Here is a 17,175-nt window from a genome sequence, read left to right on the forward strand (position 1 = left end):
GCACACAATGTTTTACCATAAAACATGCTGTATTGCGATATGTCTCGTTATCGAGACATGAAATTAGCTATATCGTGATGATTTTTTTTTTTTTTTACAGTGTACTGACCTGGCAGTAGTTTAGAGCAGTACTAGTTTTTACAGTACCTGGCAGTAGTTTAGAGCAGTACTAGTTTTTACAGTACCTGGCAGTAGTTTAGAGCAGTACTAGTTTTTACAGTACCTGGCAGTAGCGAGTTTCTCTCCTCTCTTCCAGTCCCAGATTACTATTGAATGTCCGTCATCGACTCCCACTGACACCAGACTCTTCCCATCAGCTGCATCAGGAACACACAGAAGAAATATATCAGGAGGTCTGTTTTTTCCCAAGAAGCTGAGCATGTTACATACTTAAACACATTAAACATTTGCTGTTCCTTTAACATCTAAAGATGCTCTGTTTTGCTAAAAGAAATCTGGTTCTTATCACTCTAATCACTTTAAGAAACTATTGTAAGTATAATACATTCCAGAACTGGGGCTTTATTTCTACATTTTCTGAGATTTGGGGATTTGTGCAATTAAAAGGCCAGTCAGTCATCAGAGGTCAGTGGTGGAAGGACTACTTACTTCAGTAAAAGTAGAAATACCACAGTGTAAAAATATTTTGTTACAAGTAAGCATCATGCGTTAAAACACTTTCTCTCGGGTCAAGGTGGTGGACTGACTGACGCATATTGACCTGAAGGCTGAAAATTGAGAAATCCGAGGCGTATAAATATCCTCACTTTCAAGGACTGAAACTCAAATCTTGTGAATACAGATGTTCTCACACATACGGGTTACCTGAGAAGTCCAGAGCACACACTCCTCTCTGGTGGAAACCTCTCAGCAAAGAGAGACACTTCAGAGTCTGGATGTCCCACACATGGATGGCCGGGTCCCTCCCCACCTGCACACAAACAATATCATGCTTTTGGAATTCACACACTGCATTCAAACAGACACAGATCCTCGTGTGTGTGTGTGTGTGTGTGTGTGTGTGTGTGTGTGTACCTGTCCAGAAGCAGCGTAGTCCTTCAGTGGGTGGATGCTAAGGCTCAGGATGTCGTCGTCATGGCCGAGGTAGAAGCGCTGGCTGTGCAGCTGCCGGTTGTAGACCACGCCGACTGCCGCCACGTGGTACAACACCTCTCCCCCCTGAGTGTAAAACAGGTTGTTCCTGCAGTCGTAACCACGGTACCTGCACACACACACACACACACACACACACACACACACACACACACACACACACACACACACACACACACACACAAACAAACATTTATCTCTGTAGTCACTGACTGTTGTGTTGTGTGTTGCAGCCTGAAAAATAAGAGCTCAGTAATATATCATCATCATATCAGCCTAATTTTCTCAACATAGTGTAATCACTGTGTGAAGATCTCACTGAAAGGTTTTCCTTCAAAGACTCCATTGCTGCTACACCGAGAAATTCATTGTATTTCATAAAAGACTACAAAATAAAACTTCACTGGAATCATGTTTTATTTGTAAAATTAGGGATAATTTGTTTCCAACAAGTGCTTGACCATCTGTTGCAACAGAGGTGCAGTGTAATAAAATTGAAGTACATGTCCATATGTGTGAAAAATAAATAAAGTCGCTGCAGTAATGTTAAAAACAGGGTATTACAACCTGCCATCACTATCAAACTGCAGATAAAATCCAACTTTGAATTCCAGGCTTTATGAGGGTCCGACCCATGTTGGTCCTTTTCTTTTACATTAAAGTGACTCGGGTGTGTATTCAGACATGAGACTAACATGTAAAACAGCGACCATGTTACATAAAGAAGAGGTGATATAACACGGACAAACTGGAGAATATGTTACCCGTGCACAAACTGCAGCCGGAGGCCTTGGTCTGGTCCTTTCTGTCTCTTCAGAGACCCGACCTGCAGTTTCTTCTCTCTGCTCTGCTGTCGCAACTGAGGCAGGTCCTCCTTATATACCTGCAGAACACACACACTCGTTCATTTCTCACATCTAGAAAACGGCTGTTTCATAATCCAACAACGGAAAGTCAACACGACAGAGAAAATAGCATTCTGATTATTTTGACTTTTCCGGCCTCATCAGTATGAAATCTGATCATCTGATTAAAATGTATCCTCTGGAGAGCAGGAATGGGGGTTGGGAAATTTCACTGCAAGTTCCTGCTGGAATATTATATTTGTTGTGTACGGTCTCAACCTCAGAACTTAAATCTCACCAACAAATGTGATGTAAATCTTTTGTTTCTGTTATGTTTTGGGATATGTTGCTTTTAATTGTGGCTGCAGCCTTGAGTGCTTGAATGCTGCAGTTTGTGTCAAAATCCACACTCAGAATTCAGAATTCAGTTAAATATGAAGATACCAGCCTACACACACACACACACACACACACACACACACACACACACACACACACACGGTTCTCAAGGATCATTGTCTCAGATGTCCATCACAACCTTAAATCCACTTAGAAGTCATGAAAAACAGATGCTTCTTACAGCTGCTCAACCTGCCTGAGAAACGTCTTTTTTTCAGGCTTTCTTCAGTGTAAAAATAATCCAGTGTTAGCTGCATCTATACCCATGGGTATACTGCAAGCAGAAACTACAACAGCTAATTCAGTATAATGGAGCCTAATTTGGCAAACTGTAAACGAGTCATGCTTAAAGAAGCGGGATCAGGCTGTTCACCAAACTCACTAAATAAATGGCTACATTATATTTCCAGTTCACAACCAAGAATAGGAATTATACTTCCAAAACAGATAATTGAGCCCCAAACTGAAGTAAGACAAAGAATGATATTACAAGTGGATGTAATAAAATGTAAATGTCCTATCAACATGGAGATGGGTGGCCAGGGTGTCAAACAGGCAACTAAATCCCAGACCATTACCCGAAAACCCTTCCTCACGACACAATCATGAGTAAATTATTTCAGCAAACATGACATCTACTGTCCACAGAGTTCTCTCTACTGGTTAGGAATGAAGTCTGATGCGTTTTCATCCAGATTTATGCCGTTCATATTTCATGTGAATCGTGCTGAGGGTGAGTCGGCGTGTTCCAGCCGTCTGAGAGTTTCACAGGGAGAGGCTTCACTCCCAGGAGGTTTGGGACTGGCAGCGCTCCACTTTCACGCTGCTTTCCATTTACAAAACTGCATATTTCTGGAGCGTCTCGGTGGATCGGAGTTACATACCGTTTTCTTTTCACCGTGACTGGAGTCTAGACTCTCTGTTTTCTCCACAACTCGGCCAGTTTTCTCATCACTGTATAATCATCCAAAAATGAAAATCATCAAAATGTAATCTAAAAGTATATTTTCTTCCTCCTCCTCGAGTGGCTGTGAGCCAAACATCTAACATCAACACATCTTCTGTTAACTTTTTACCTTTTCCTGCTCATCTTTTATTTTCTATAATAATCTGAACGTTAAATGATCTAATAAACATATTTCCATCTTCTTTGAAGTGCTCCAAAGCAGGTGTGACTTAAAGATTGATTATGAGTGTAATGAATTTACAACTGAAACAAGACAAGTGTCTACAGCCATGACTGCAGCACTGTGACTGTGGAGCATGCTACCATGTTTAGCAGGTATAATACATAACCGTCATAGTTTAGCGTAAATGACACATTAAGAAACAACTGTTGACTTCATGAGTCACAATCAATCTAATAATATATATATGTGGCACAAAATGAAAAGTCTTGGGTTAGCCAAAGTCATCCATCTTCACCCATGAATATCTATCTAATTGCTGACAATTAATTTAATGAAGTGCCTCAACTGTCAACTTAATGGTAGCAAGAGTGCAAACTTCCGGGGATCATGACTTTTCAGTAGGATTCAGCATCTGGGGACCATTAAAGTTTGAGCAAAGTTTTACACCAATCCATCAAATAGATGTTGAGATATTTCAGTCCGGACCACAAGGATGAAAAGAGTGGAAACTGAAGAAAGGAAGGATGGTGAGAAAGGGGGGAGACGGAAATTGGCAAAAGGGGAAGGAAGGCAGGCCAAGCATAAGAGAATATATGAAAGAAATCCATGGTTTCCTGCTCTTTCCAATTAAACTTTACTGATGAATCAAAAACACACATGCACTCCCTCTTTCTTTTTCTGTCATTCACACACACACACACACACACACACACACACACACACACACACACACACACACACACACACACACACACACAGACACAGACACACACACACACACACACACACACACACACACACACACACACACACACACACACACACACTTGGGGCTCTATCTCCACACAGCACATTGTTGCAACACTGGCGGTGCCAGGCTAATGGTAGTCACGGGGATGTGTGCCAGGCAGCGGCTGGAATTGCAGATAAGGCGTGTTATAGGATTGCCATGGCAACTGCAAAGAGACCTGCTGTGGCTGATGGGGAATAAAGAAGAGAAGCCGATACACTGGAGCCCACCATTAAAACACGCTCTGCAGCAAAAACACGTCCAACGCTGCCCTGTGAAACCACTGAGGACTGGCCCAGTGTTCAGCGCCCGGTCGTACCTGTCTGTCGTAGTTGATCTGCGTTTCCTGCTCTATATCGGAATCCAGCTCCGGGACATCGGACACGTCGCTGTCCGACTCCTCGCTGTTCGAGTCTCCGTGACTGTCTACAGAGGAGACAGACAGACGGTATCTGTTTTCACTTTTGATCTCAAACAGTGACTCAGTGAAAGGGACAAATTAAAATAAAGGTGAACATGGATATTACTACCCAAACTGTTCACTGCAGACATGTATCACATTGCAGTGCTACTTATTAGCCCCCATGTACTAACTGTAGTTGCATATTACTTTTCTGTAATGGAATGGATGTTTTATGTGCATACGTGTTTTTAACATGTCTGTCAAGGACTCTTAAAACCAACTACAAGGCAAAGAAAACACTTATGGAAACCACAACACTTTCATTCACCCGCACAAAGACAAAGGACGCTCAAGAAACTGGAACCACCCACGGGTGGACCTCCACACGGTCCCCCGAAGCCTATTAAAAAGTACATGAGTGGGAGGGTTAAACTCTCCAATACATTCTTGGGAATTTCTGATTCTTATTTATTAATGTGAAGGAAAACATAATATCCAGCCGCCAAGTGCCAATTCAAAATATGGTGGAGTATATTATGCAGTAAGGCTCTCAGGTGTAATAGTCTCCCGTTGTCTTCTTTGTCTTTGTTTTGGAAAGTAACCTCTTTAAATGTGCCCCTGGCACTAATTCACGTCAATGATACATTAATGCAACTTGACTTATAAGTCCCTGGCCTTTAATGGCTCACTTGTGTTTCAGCAAAATGCTTTGTGTTCTCTTGAGATTTTTTACAATAGTTGTAATATTTTGAGTAAACGTTTGTGGAGCCCTTCATTGTGTACATCTACTCTACTAATTATACTCTACTTAGTACTTTTCTCTTGTTCCCTGTTTTCCCCACCTTGTATGTTGGTATCCAGTCCTCCGTTCATGACCGATTCTGGCAGGAACCTCCACTGGAAAAGGGCGTGGTCAGCCCCACCTGTGGTCAGCACCCACTGCAGGTCATGTGACCAGTGAACGTTGGTCACATGGGCAGAGTGACCAATATATTTCTTGAATTTAGCTCCTTGGAGAAAATAAACGGCTCATGTTTAACAACCAAAAGGCGAGAGCAGAAAGTATGAAAGAGAAACAGAAATAAAGGTACCTTTCCTCAGACAGGGGAAGCGGTAGAGCTTAACGAGGCCGAGGTCGTCTCCGGTAACGAGTACAGCAGCAGAGTGATTGGCATCCACAGCGTTGATCTCTGTCAGGTGAGAGTATTTAGGCCAGATGCCGCTGACCTCGGAGCCCAGGACGCCACTCCAGGATGCCCAGCACTGACCTTTCACCTCCTCTTTACTGACGATCAGCTTCCCCACTGCAGGAGGGGGAGAAAGAAAGCAGTGTATGCATTTTAACTACCAATACAATCATTAATTAATTACATTTCTGCAGAAAAAGTTCCTCCAGTGTATCTCTCTGTAGATGCTATGATAACAAACGGCCTATATGCACATTTTTATCAATAACATCATTTGTAACAGAAGCAAGAAAAGAGAAATGTGTGGATGGTGCAAATTTAATCTTCCACTCTGAAATCTGTTCTCAGTTTCTCTGGTTGGAGATTTATGTGTGAAATCTTATGTGGAGACAATGAACAGTCTGTTACATCAGCCCAGCACACAGTGTGCGTTTTCAGTTTGATCTGTCATCTAAAGAAATGCTGAGGTCCTTCTGACTGTTTGATTTGCTTTTTCTGTCCGACCAAGATTTTCATAATAGCAAACCACATTTTTATACTATAAATGATCAATACTATTTATGCAATAAAACCTCCAAAGAATTTGAGGCATCTCTGGCATGTCCAACTGGTAGGAGACCCTGAGATCATCTGACTAGGAAGCAGCTCGTTATAGGTAGATATTGTTTGGGAGGATTTTTGTCTTTTCAATCATTGCATTCACATTCTGCACCACAGTTGCCACAGCAACCACAAGTGTCGCCAAGTCAACCAGGACTGAAGTCTGCAGGAGTCGAACTTTAAAAAAACATTTTCTTCATCCTTTCATTGTATCATTGTCACAGTCGGCTTCCTGCCGTCACTTTCTTTTCTACCTTGTCACACTGTGTGTCCTCCTTTCTCTGACAGGAACACCGGAAAAAGACACTTTTATTCAGTTAATGAATACATGCATGAGTGTGTGTGTGTGTGTGTGTGTGTGTGTGTGTGTGTATGATTTTGGCACCATTACACACTCTCCAACAAGGCACCTGGGATTTAAGATGGACAGACCCACTTTTGGACATCATGCTAAGATGATATGTAGAAATGTATTTATGATTTATTTATTCAAATATAAATATTAAGAAGCTAAGAGAGGCTATACAGGTGTGTTACTCTTATAGTTCTTTGTAAAATGATCATTTTTGTTTGTGAAATTATGACAATTTTTCTTTGGAGAATGTTTTCTAAAGGAAAATGTTTGTGACTAATACTTGGCCATAAGAATATATATTTTTGTAAATTGGCTGAGCTGACATCATCAGGTATCAATGCACTTCATTAATATAGAAAACTGTGTGTTGATTCTAAAACACTTGACTCACTGGGCATTCTGTAGAAGAGGCGTTCTCCGGCTCCGTCGTTGGTCTGCAGGATTTTACTATCCAGAGACCAGTCCAGGTGTGTGATGAAACTGGTGGATTTACTGCATTCTCCTACCTGCACTCAGACAGCACGGGGAAATAATCTATCGAATTATGGTCTCCGTGTGAGATTATATTAGTGTGAGAATAAAATGGTGCATATGACGCATATAAGCGAATGTTTCACTATCAGCTACAATGCCAATGTGCCTCCATGATAACCTTCTTATATCTCTGGGCGACAGCGTAGATGTCCACAAGTCCGTCGTTGGAGCCGACAGCGAGGTACGCTCCGTCTGGAGAAAACTTCATCTCGTGGATCACCTCCTTCCGGTCTTTGATGTGAACGACCTCCGTCATGTCTCTGAGACGAGGCGGACAGACAAAAACATCCTGATAATGCCACGTTACAACGTGTGTGTGTGTGTGTGTGTGTGTGTGTGTGTGTGTGCATGCTACCTGACTCTAAGCACAGTGAAGGATCCATCCTTCATGCCCAGAGCCAGCTGGTATCCGTCCATGCTGAACGCCACGCTCCGCACCGCCTCCTCCATGTTACAGCGAGCGATGAGGGCGTGATCCACGAGACTCCACAACCTGATGCAGAGTCACATATAGAGGTACGTAATGCAAGATACACACTTACAAACCTTTCCACAATTCAACAACCTATAACTTTCCAATAATAGAACTTTTAAGAACCTGTGAGGCTGCGGTTGTAGATTTGCACACTATTTTATTTCTATTCACAAAACATGAAAAAGTAGCTCCTTACTGGCTGATTTAGTAGAATAAGTGGCGTGTCAGTCCTAATGTTAAAAGAATAAGCAGGGTTTAAGTGCAGGGGGCTGCTTGGTGGGAGAGTGTTGTTACAGGTGACACATGAAATACCAACAAGGTTTGAGTAACAAATTCATGTTTAAAAGAATTATCAGATGCCAAAACCACAACGGTTTGTAATATTAAAGAGAGAATTTTACAACTCTGGCCTGTTATGACAGTTTCATATTTGATCACTGTGTTCATGTAACGAAGCAATCTAAAATAGTGGATTCTGTGATTGCATTGTACATATTTAATAAGCTAATCTAGCACCTTCTGGGATGATGTCGCATTGTGTTGCAGCAGAAGTGGAGACTTCTTCACTTGCCTGCATTGAGACTGAATTCACAAAGCCTTTTTAGTGGTAAAAGTAGCTGGTGGAGAAACAACAAAGCAGGAACACCAACAGAAAGTTGTACCATAAATGGTCCAGTTTAGGCGGATTTACTGTGGGTGGTGATTGGTTTTGGCCCAACAGTTTTCAACATGCTGGCTGGGTCGCAAACTTTCTTATTTACAAGCGGAACACTACACTAATATTTGTTTCTGAAAACATTTGAAGAAAGAAATAGGCAATGCAGTAACATAATCTTTCTTCATATTTGATCAGCACCGTTTGACGGTTTGTCAGTTTCAATAAAGTTGAGGAAGAGTTGTAATTCTGCAAATTCAGATTTGCAGAGCTGAATCCATCATTGCGTGGCCGCGTCTCCTGCTCTTCATAGAAAAAATTACCAGTCCATCGACTTGACATATGTCAATAGATCCGGTGTATCTCCACTTGAAGTCTGTTAGAAGTTGGAGAAAGTTCAGAGGAATCTGGAGTCACAGACAGTCAGCTCATGCAGGTAATAAGCCTTGTCGCCTCAGGGATTTCAAACATGAAAAAGGATCAAACAGGGCAACAGGGTCAACCTGACCTCTCCTCTTGGCTTAGTAGTTTCCTCAGTTCTGCACAAAAAGTTGCTTTTGGCAACAGAATCTTTTGGATCTTTTTAAAAAGACAAAACCAGGACAAATGTCGTTATTTTTTGCTTGTTTCCATTTTCACCACTAATAAATGCACTCACTGTAGGCGTTGCAGTGCAGTTATGCACAAGAATGTCATGTGATTTCAGGCCTGCTAGAATGAAAAGTGTCTTTGACTGACATAGATAAAATGAGGAAGCCAAACAAACATGTCAGCATCCTTCTTTGTCTTAATGCTGTTGTGCATCACCTGCGTTCAGCTGGCTGTGTGTGTGTGTTCATATAGAATGGATCTCAGAGGGATGTCTGTAAAAACACTGAGCAGATGCTGGAGACGAGCGAAACCGTCACACTACAAATCAACTGAAACCACTGAAAAACCAGTGGTGGCGTCCACCAGCCTGTAGTTGTACTGGGCAGCTCCCAGTACGCGTCTCTGCACTGACCTGACGGAGCGGTCGTCGCTGCCGGTGACAGCCAGAGGCTTTTTGGGGTGAACATCTAGCGCCCAGAGCTCGCCCTCGCTGTGTCCCTGCATGATCAGCATCGGCTTGTCCCGATCCCTCACCATCACCTGGAAGCAGGCAGACAGAATATCAGAATTTAAATGATGCTACCTTCATGTTAACCATCACGTCAAGCTCAGTTGTGACAAAATATCTTTACTCAAGTACTTAATACATATTCAAGGTACTTTGTATTTCCTTTTCATGCCACTTTCTATACTCCAGTACATTCATCTTATATCTTGATTTACTTCAAATTAAGATTCCTACACATAACACATTTTTTACAACCATTTAAGTACAGCTGAAATGATGCATTAATCAATTAGTTGACTGACAGGAAAAGCATTATTATTATATATCATGCTGCCGATCAGTATATAAAGTCGTTTAATCGGCTCTCACACTTACCAGCTACAACATTAAAGTGACACATAATACATAAATAATAAATTATATTATTACAAAATTAGACATTCTGCAAAATAGAGCATCTAAAGTCCCTGTAGGGTCAAGATGGATGAAAAAAACACAGGGAATTCATCCAGGAGTCTATTGTGAAATTATAAGTCAATGCTAACTTACTTATTTTAACCTAAACATTGACTTATCCCTTACTTCTGTAATTAAATATCATCACTTCTGTACATATTTCATTGCAAACCACAATCTTTCCCTAAAACGCACAAAGAAGTTTTGTTGCCTAAACACTGCAGGGGCTTGCTGACAAAATAACACGATTTTTGTGAGAGATCATAGAACATTTCAAGGATATGTTGCTGATGAACATGCATCTTGTCAGAAATGCAGAAATGTGTGGTCTAACTCCTTCATATTCAGTCACTGCATACAGCTGGGGAAGGGATGGGTTGCAGCTCATAACCCCAAATGTTATTTTGATATGCTCCACTAAAGATTCTTCACATAGGGCTTTTATCTTGTATACATGTCAGTGATTGGGTATCACAGGTAAACTGTGTATGGACCAATGAGGAGCAAGCTTTCAGCTCACCAAAATAAAACACTTTAAAATGCGTCTCTGCAGGCAGGAACAACATGGAGCTGTTTTTTCATTTCATCGTTTGTCGCCTTTCTCACCTCAAAGATCTCGCTGTCTTGTGTTCCCGCCAGGATTCGGTCGGCTCGCCAGCAGACGCTGCGAATAGACAGACCTGGAGGAGGAGGAGGATTAAGTGTCAAATATATGGAGAAACAGAGGAGCTGCAATGAAAACGAACCATAATTAAAAGGCTTTAAAATAAAAGGCAGGTGATAGGGAGGTTAAGAAAGGAAGTGAATTCAAAAATAAGGCACTGGAGAACAACTAGAGAAAGGGAGGATGGGTTTAGGGAAGAAAGGAGGAGAAAGGAAATTATGAGTCAGGAAAAAATAAATAAAACATGGTTGAAGAAAAGAGAAAAGCTGGAGGAAAGGAAATGTTGGGCAAATATGGAGGAGGGATTATGAAGTGAAGGGTTTAAGAGGAGAAAATGCAGGAAAAGTTTTAAAGCAGACGAAGAAGGTAAAATATAGAGTGAGAGATAAAGAAATAGAATAGAAAAGGCTTACTAATTAAGATAAGCTCTAGTCAAGAACTTAATCGATGAGAACTGATGAGGTGTTTCTAATTCAGCCTCTCAGCTCTTCTTAACTCCAGTTAATGATCAAGTCTTCAAAACTTAAAGCATTTCAAGTAGGAAATAAATCTGCAGTGGGAGAGTGTTCTTATACTTAAAATAATACCCACTTAATTTATCTGAGAAAGTTAAAGCGTTATTAACTGTAGACAGTGGTGGAGGAAGTAGGAAGGAAGTCTATATTCAGAGCATTTCTATTGCCTCCATTCTGACCCAACAAGGGTTAAACGAGGAGATGTCACGCATCACGTCAACGGGGTACAACACAAGGGCACTACAACACAAGGGCGCTACATCCGGTCTGCACTTCCTCCATAGGGGAACTAGCTGGTGCATAAGCATACCCAGAACGTTCTGTCAGAGTGAGGGCAACCAAAAGGGTTTTCAGCTAAATATTCTTCACAATTCACCACGTTTACCAGTTATCAGCAGAAGTAAAACTCTTCCTACAGCCTATTAACAAACTACACCACAGTAGTATAAGAAGGCTGCATGTATGTTTACACTGTCTAGTGTCTCATTTAATTGAATTGAATCTCCTTTTTCAACACACTGTGAAAGCTTCAACATTTTTATTTCAGGCATCTCACCAAAAACCGATACACAAGCCCCACTGACTTTGAGACGAAGGAACATGCTAATTAATTTCCAGGTTTTAGGGCTCTTTCCTGCAGCGCTAATGATGAAGAGCGGCAACAGTGCTGACAGAGCGGGTTACTCCGAGGGTGAGCCAGAGGGTGGGAGCTACGCTTCAGCTACGACGCCATCGTTAAGGCTGCCATTATCAACTGTAACTGCTGTATGAGCACAGTGAAGAGGGACAGCCGTCAGCTAGACAGTCGGGCACGCTCACATACATGCAGGGGAGACATAGCCGGCTATGTAAACGGAGCAGAGAAACTCAGATTACAACAGTAAACGTATTGATACTTATACTTTTGCTTCACTGTAAAAAATAAATAGCATAACCAGGAAATGTAGTTAAGATGACGCCTGTTATTGTTATACGTGTCAAACATTATATCATTAGATAATTATTACACGTATAAACCGGATTTGACTCTCGTAGTTTGTTGATTAGAATAATTATTTTCATTATGGATTAACCTGATGATTATTTTCTTCATCAATCAATTGATTGCTTGGTTTGTAAAAATAGGGAAAATAGTAAGTAGTCACATTTACCCAGTCCAATGTGACACCTTCACAATGTTTAGTCCAAAGCTCAACATTATTACTAATACAATTACATTACAGTTTCAGCTGTGCCTTTATCAACTTCTAGGTCCTTTAATTATAACTAAACATCTTACATAAACTCTTCATTAAGGTCATGTTTGAGGTATTTTCTCGCTACTTTATACTTCTACTCCATTTTATAGAGAGAACATATTTTTTTTCTCCACTACATTAATTCAAAAGGAAAATTAGTACATTGGTAGGAACATAGTCTATCATCTCATCAACTCGTCAAGAAGTGACAGTGTAGAGGTGTTTTTATCTTTTAAGAGGAAGTAACACACACACACACACACACACACACACACACTCTTCTGTCTCAGTACCTTCCAGCTTCCATCACACTCACGAATCACCGTCTCTATAATGCAATAAGCCGAAGCGTTCAGCAGCGCAGCGCTCACTAATTAGAGCGTCTGCTGTTGCTGACGGCATGAACCGGCGTGTGAGGTTTCCTGTAACTCAGAAACCTGTTAGAAACTCCTCCCTACAGATTCACAGGCCAAAGCAACCGATACCAGATGAGTTCATGAAGCAAATTGGAAGACTTGCAATGTGTGAACTGTTTCTGAACTGTGAAAGGATTTCTGATAGGAAGTCACTGCACCTTAAAGTCGAGCTGAAGCAGTATATTTGTATGGTGACATATTTCTGAGTGGAACAGGAAGGCAGACATGAGGAATTTCATTTGATGGTTGAAAAGATGTTGCAGAATCTTTGATCGATGTCATGATATTATTGGTTGAAAGTGGTTGGTGCTGGCTGATCCAAGCACGCGTCATATTTTGTTTAACAGGAAGAAAAAGGTATTGGATTTTGATGTAAATGTTTTTTTAATTTTTTCGGCATATAGGCCTTTTGTTACATTTCTTCATTTTAGCTCAACTTTGCATGTCTAAACTGCCCAGAGGAAAGAAATATGAGAAGAATATATGTCTTTGCTTTCATTTTGTCACGCCGCGGTGAGGTTTGTCTTGGTTTTTTGTCTTGTGAAATTTAATTTCATGTTGTTTTTCCTCTCTGTGGAGCGATCTTTTGTTTGTACCTTTTTGTAAATCAGAATAGTGCAGTTTAATTTGGTAACCTTTAGCCTTTATCCTCCTCGTGAGCGACTTTCAGTTTTGCAATTTCCATAGCGCTTGATTTTTTGGTCATAGTCCGGTTTTAGGTTTCATAGCTCATTTATTTGTGTCTTTGTTGTGAAAGCCAAGATTCTCAGAATAAAAGCCTGTCTAACGAGTTCCTAATCTGCATCTGAGTCCTCTCCCTTGTCCAAGCCTGACACATTTAATGTTGATGTCTTCGCTTCTGCCTCCCGCTCTTGAACCACAAGACTTTGATTTATTACTCATGTGTTTATTTTGCTCCTCGCTAAGCTTTTTTAATGCAAAATCTAATTTTGCACGATCAAAACCGTCAGCAGTGTTGGAGTGGAGCCACGAACAAGTGACAAATTATGCTTTTCTTGTTGGCTTTGAATAACGGTGTGTAATCTTTTTTTGGACCTAAAGGGTTCAGGAGAGGATTGTCAGTAATCAAAAATAACCCGTAAAGCATCCCACTTAGAAAAATAACTAACGACACCCTCATCCTACGGGCTCGGGTCCCTGCAGATCCGTATTACTGTCATATCTCACAGCTGAGGCCCTCCAGGCAAAAGCACCACATTTCTGCCTTAATAGATGGAAAAGATCAAATAGAATGGATATAATGTTTGCCATAGGTTGACAGGATGAGGGGTCAAAGTGAAATAAAAGACTATGATCTCTGTACATTGCACAAATTATTTTTGTTTTTTAATAATCTTAATAGTTAAAACTACCACTTCTTCTCCTGCATAGCTCTTTTACTTTAATTCAGATATATTGCACATACTTGATTTTTCATATTCGATTGTCATTTTCTTCTATTCTATATTGATCTTCCTGATTTTGTGACATTTTTTCTCACTATGTTAGTTGTTGTTTATCGCACCGATACACCAACACAAACTCCTTGTACGGTATGTGAAAACCTACTTGGTAATAAATTGGATTCTCTACTAGTTTAACCACAAATGTGAACCTCATGGTGATTGTTGAGCAACATGGCTGATAACAGGACACACCTTCTCATACATTTGAACATTCTCACCTGTAGAAAGAAAAAAGACTGAACGAGAAGCCAGAGTAACTTTCTCTAAAACCCTTTGAGAGGGGAAGGAGCGACACCTCCACATTATGAGGCCATTTCCAACTCTGAGTGGGAACATAGATGACAAAACTTTACCTCCTTCCTTCCTTTTAGTTTTCTTTTCAAACTTCTCAAAACTCTTGGCTTTTACTGAAGGAATAGCATCTCTATCGTCTGACGTAGGAGTTCAAACATTCACCACCTCTGGGTTTTCACAAAATCAGGTCAGTCCCCTTCTCCTGCTGAAGACAAACTTTCACAACCGTGCTCTCCTGAAAACGTCTCCTCAAAGAGAGAAAACCAGGTCTTTCAAGACCGAAGATGACAAATGAACATCTCTACACATACGGTATCTTCAGGGGTGGAAGAAAAGACTGAAAGGTGAAGGATTTCAGCCTGACATCCTGCATTTCTTCAGAAGAAGACTGAAGCGTCACAACCTTCAACTGACAAAAGAGTCTGATTATAAAGTGCCCTTTTCTCTTCTCTTCCTTCTTCTCTGGTGAGGAAGAGGAGGATGTGCAGAGTGCACCTTTAGAAAGAGACATGGTGATATTTAACCGAAGTTAAATGAGGTTTGAAGAAAAGGTTTAAACAGTCGGGAGGTTTTTTGGGGGACAAAGAGATGGAAAGGCCACAGCTCTCATTAACAGTTGAGGTCTAAACGTTTTAGACAGACACATGGTTGGTCAGGTCTCCATCTGGGATTAACCTCCGGTCTGTATCTGGACATGTGGCTTAGAAGAGATGCTTGTAGATTATTCATTTACAAGCATTTATAAAGACCTTTGAACATTGAAATTGTTCTTAGTGGCTTCCATGACTCTGAAAAGGAGCTTGGTCAGCGCTCGCAATCCTAACGCTGACATCGATGTGTGTTTGCCGTTTGTATACAACGCAACCAGCGGCAAATGATGTAGTAGAAAGTGTGAGATAGTCCACACGGGTTGGGAGGAAGTGGAGGTGGACATTTGTCCAGGAGACCTTAAGTAAAGTTGACAAAGTCCATCGAGAGTCTCCTGAAGCCGTGCTGATGTGTCCAAACTGTATGTTGTAGTGTAATATGTTTGTGTGTTTGTACCTTTGTATCCCTGCTCGGCCTCACGCAGGTCGATTTTAGTAATGGGCTTGAAGTCGGCGTCCCACAGTCGGACGCAGCCGTCTCTGCCTCCTGTTGCAAAACCCTCCTCACAGGAATACATGCTGAAGATACCAGCCTACACACACACACACACACACACACACACACACACACACACACACACACACACACACACACACACACACACACACACACACACAAAGCAATTAGTTTAACAGATCCTGCTGGACCAATATAATATAGATGAGACAGGATAAAAACGTTGTATTTATCCTGAGGGAAATTGTCGTGGACCAGCTGTAATAAAAAGTTAGGTAGAGTGCAAATAGTGCAAATCTAAAAAGCAAAGAACCTTTCAATTAGATGCAAATCCAAAATAGAAACAATATTAAATTCCAAAATCAGGTTGCCAAAGGTTTTGATGCAGATCTGTCTGTAATTTTTCATGTATAAAAACCAGTAAATCCCTAGTTTTATCTTTGTTTTTTTGGTGAATCAAAGTTAGCTAATGTTTGCTGAAGGATGATTGTAACAGCATTTTTAGTATTTTCTGACATTAAATGCACCCACCAATTAATAGATTAATTGAATTAAATGTATCAGCACATTAATCTGTCATGAAAATAATCATTAATTGCAGCCTTAAAGTCAGTAATTGAACTTTTATCAATGTTTTCCACGTTTACTTTTCCTGAATAAAAAGCCATTTCCAGAGCTTTTCATGGTAGAACACGTTTCAGTCAGGCCGTTCCTTATCTGTTTTTATTATAAGGAGAATAAATCAATCCACCATGTAGTAGTGTTGGAATTTACAAATGCTAAAAACAAATTGTCTCTATTTTTGACTTTCTGCTGCCGCAGCTGAGAGCTTTTGGTGGAAGTCAAAGGTTTGTCACCCCGTGAGCAGCCTGAACGGTTCGTATCAGGTTGAGCAGCTTCCAGACGTAGATGTCGCCGTTGAGCGCCCCGGAGTAGGTCAAGTCATCTTTAGCAGACGCCACACACAGGATGGTCTGCAGGTCGCCCGTCTTCCCGAAGATCCCCCTCTTTGGAGTCAGAGCATTACCACACAGAGACCAGAACTGCAGAGAGAGAGAGAGAGAGAGAGAGAGAGAGAGAGAGACATTCATTCATTGCTGGATCCATCTATCTGATAAAGTGATGGCTTTTTGTACTTCAGACAGAGGAGTTTTACACTAACGTTTCTTACAGCTGTATTTACACTATTCCAACATGACAGCATTCAACAGAGCTCAACACACATCAAATTAAGAAAACATCTTCACCAACACATAGCTGCAAAAGAAAACAATGATAAAGACGGCTGGGACACGCTGTTGGTATAGTTTTTCTCTTTGAAGTTATTGAAGTCTGCTTTTCGTTGGAAAAGAAGGGAAAATGTTGCTCAGTTTTTCTTCTTTTTTGTTTATTTCAACATTTTTTTATCATGATTCAAATATTACTGCAGTTTTCTGG

General features: G+C 40.9%; 1 protein-coding gene across 8 annotated transcripts in view; it reads right to left on the reverse strand.

Moving 5' to 3' along the window:
* Nucleotides 1-17,175, reverse strand: part of LOC311020476 (echinoderm microtubule-associated protein-like 6) — a 73,029-nt gene that overhangs the window by 19,709 nt on the left and 36,145 nt on the right. For all 8 annotated transcript variants that reach the window (XM_084020512.1, XM_084020511.1, XM_084020513.1 and 5 more), the window contains exons 5-18: nt 16,596-16,781; nt 15,679-15,814; nt 10,648-10,721; nt 9,490-9,617; nt 7,712-7,849; nt 7,475-7,616; nt 7,214-7,328; nt 5,772-5,984; nt 5,523-5,690; nt 4,597-4,703; nt 1,878-1,996; nt 1,036-1,222; nt 826-931; nt 224-317 (exon numbers count right to left, since the gene is read on the reverse strand). In XM_084020512.1, coding sequence (XP_083876638.1) covers nt 224-317; nt 826-931; nt 1,036-1,222; nt 1,878-1,996; nt 4,597-4,703; nt 5,523-5,690; nt 5,772-5,984; nt 7,214-7,328; nt 7,475-7,616; nt 7,712-7,849; nt 9,490-9,617; nt 10,648-10,721; nt 15,679-15,814; nt 16,596-16,781 — 1,913 coding nt within the window. The remainder of the gene's footprint in view (nt 1-223; nt 318-825; nt 932-1,035; nt 1,223-1,877; nt 1,997-4,596; nt 4,704-5,522; nt 5,691-5,771; nt 5,985-7,213; nt 7,329-7,474; nt 7,617-7,711; nt 7,850-9,489; nt 9,618-10,647; nt 10,722-15,678; nt 15,815-16,595; nt 16,782-17,175) is intronic.

This window comes from Eutrigla gurnardus (assembly GCF_963514095.1).
Source record: "Eutrigla gurnardus genome assembly, chromosome: 11".
Classification (NCBI taxonomy): Eukaryota; Metazoa; Chordata; class Actinopteri; order Perciformes; family Triglidae; genus Eutrigla; species Eutrigla gurnardus.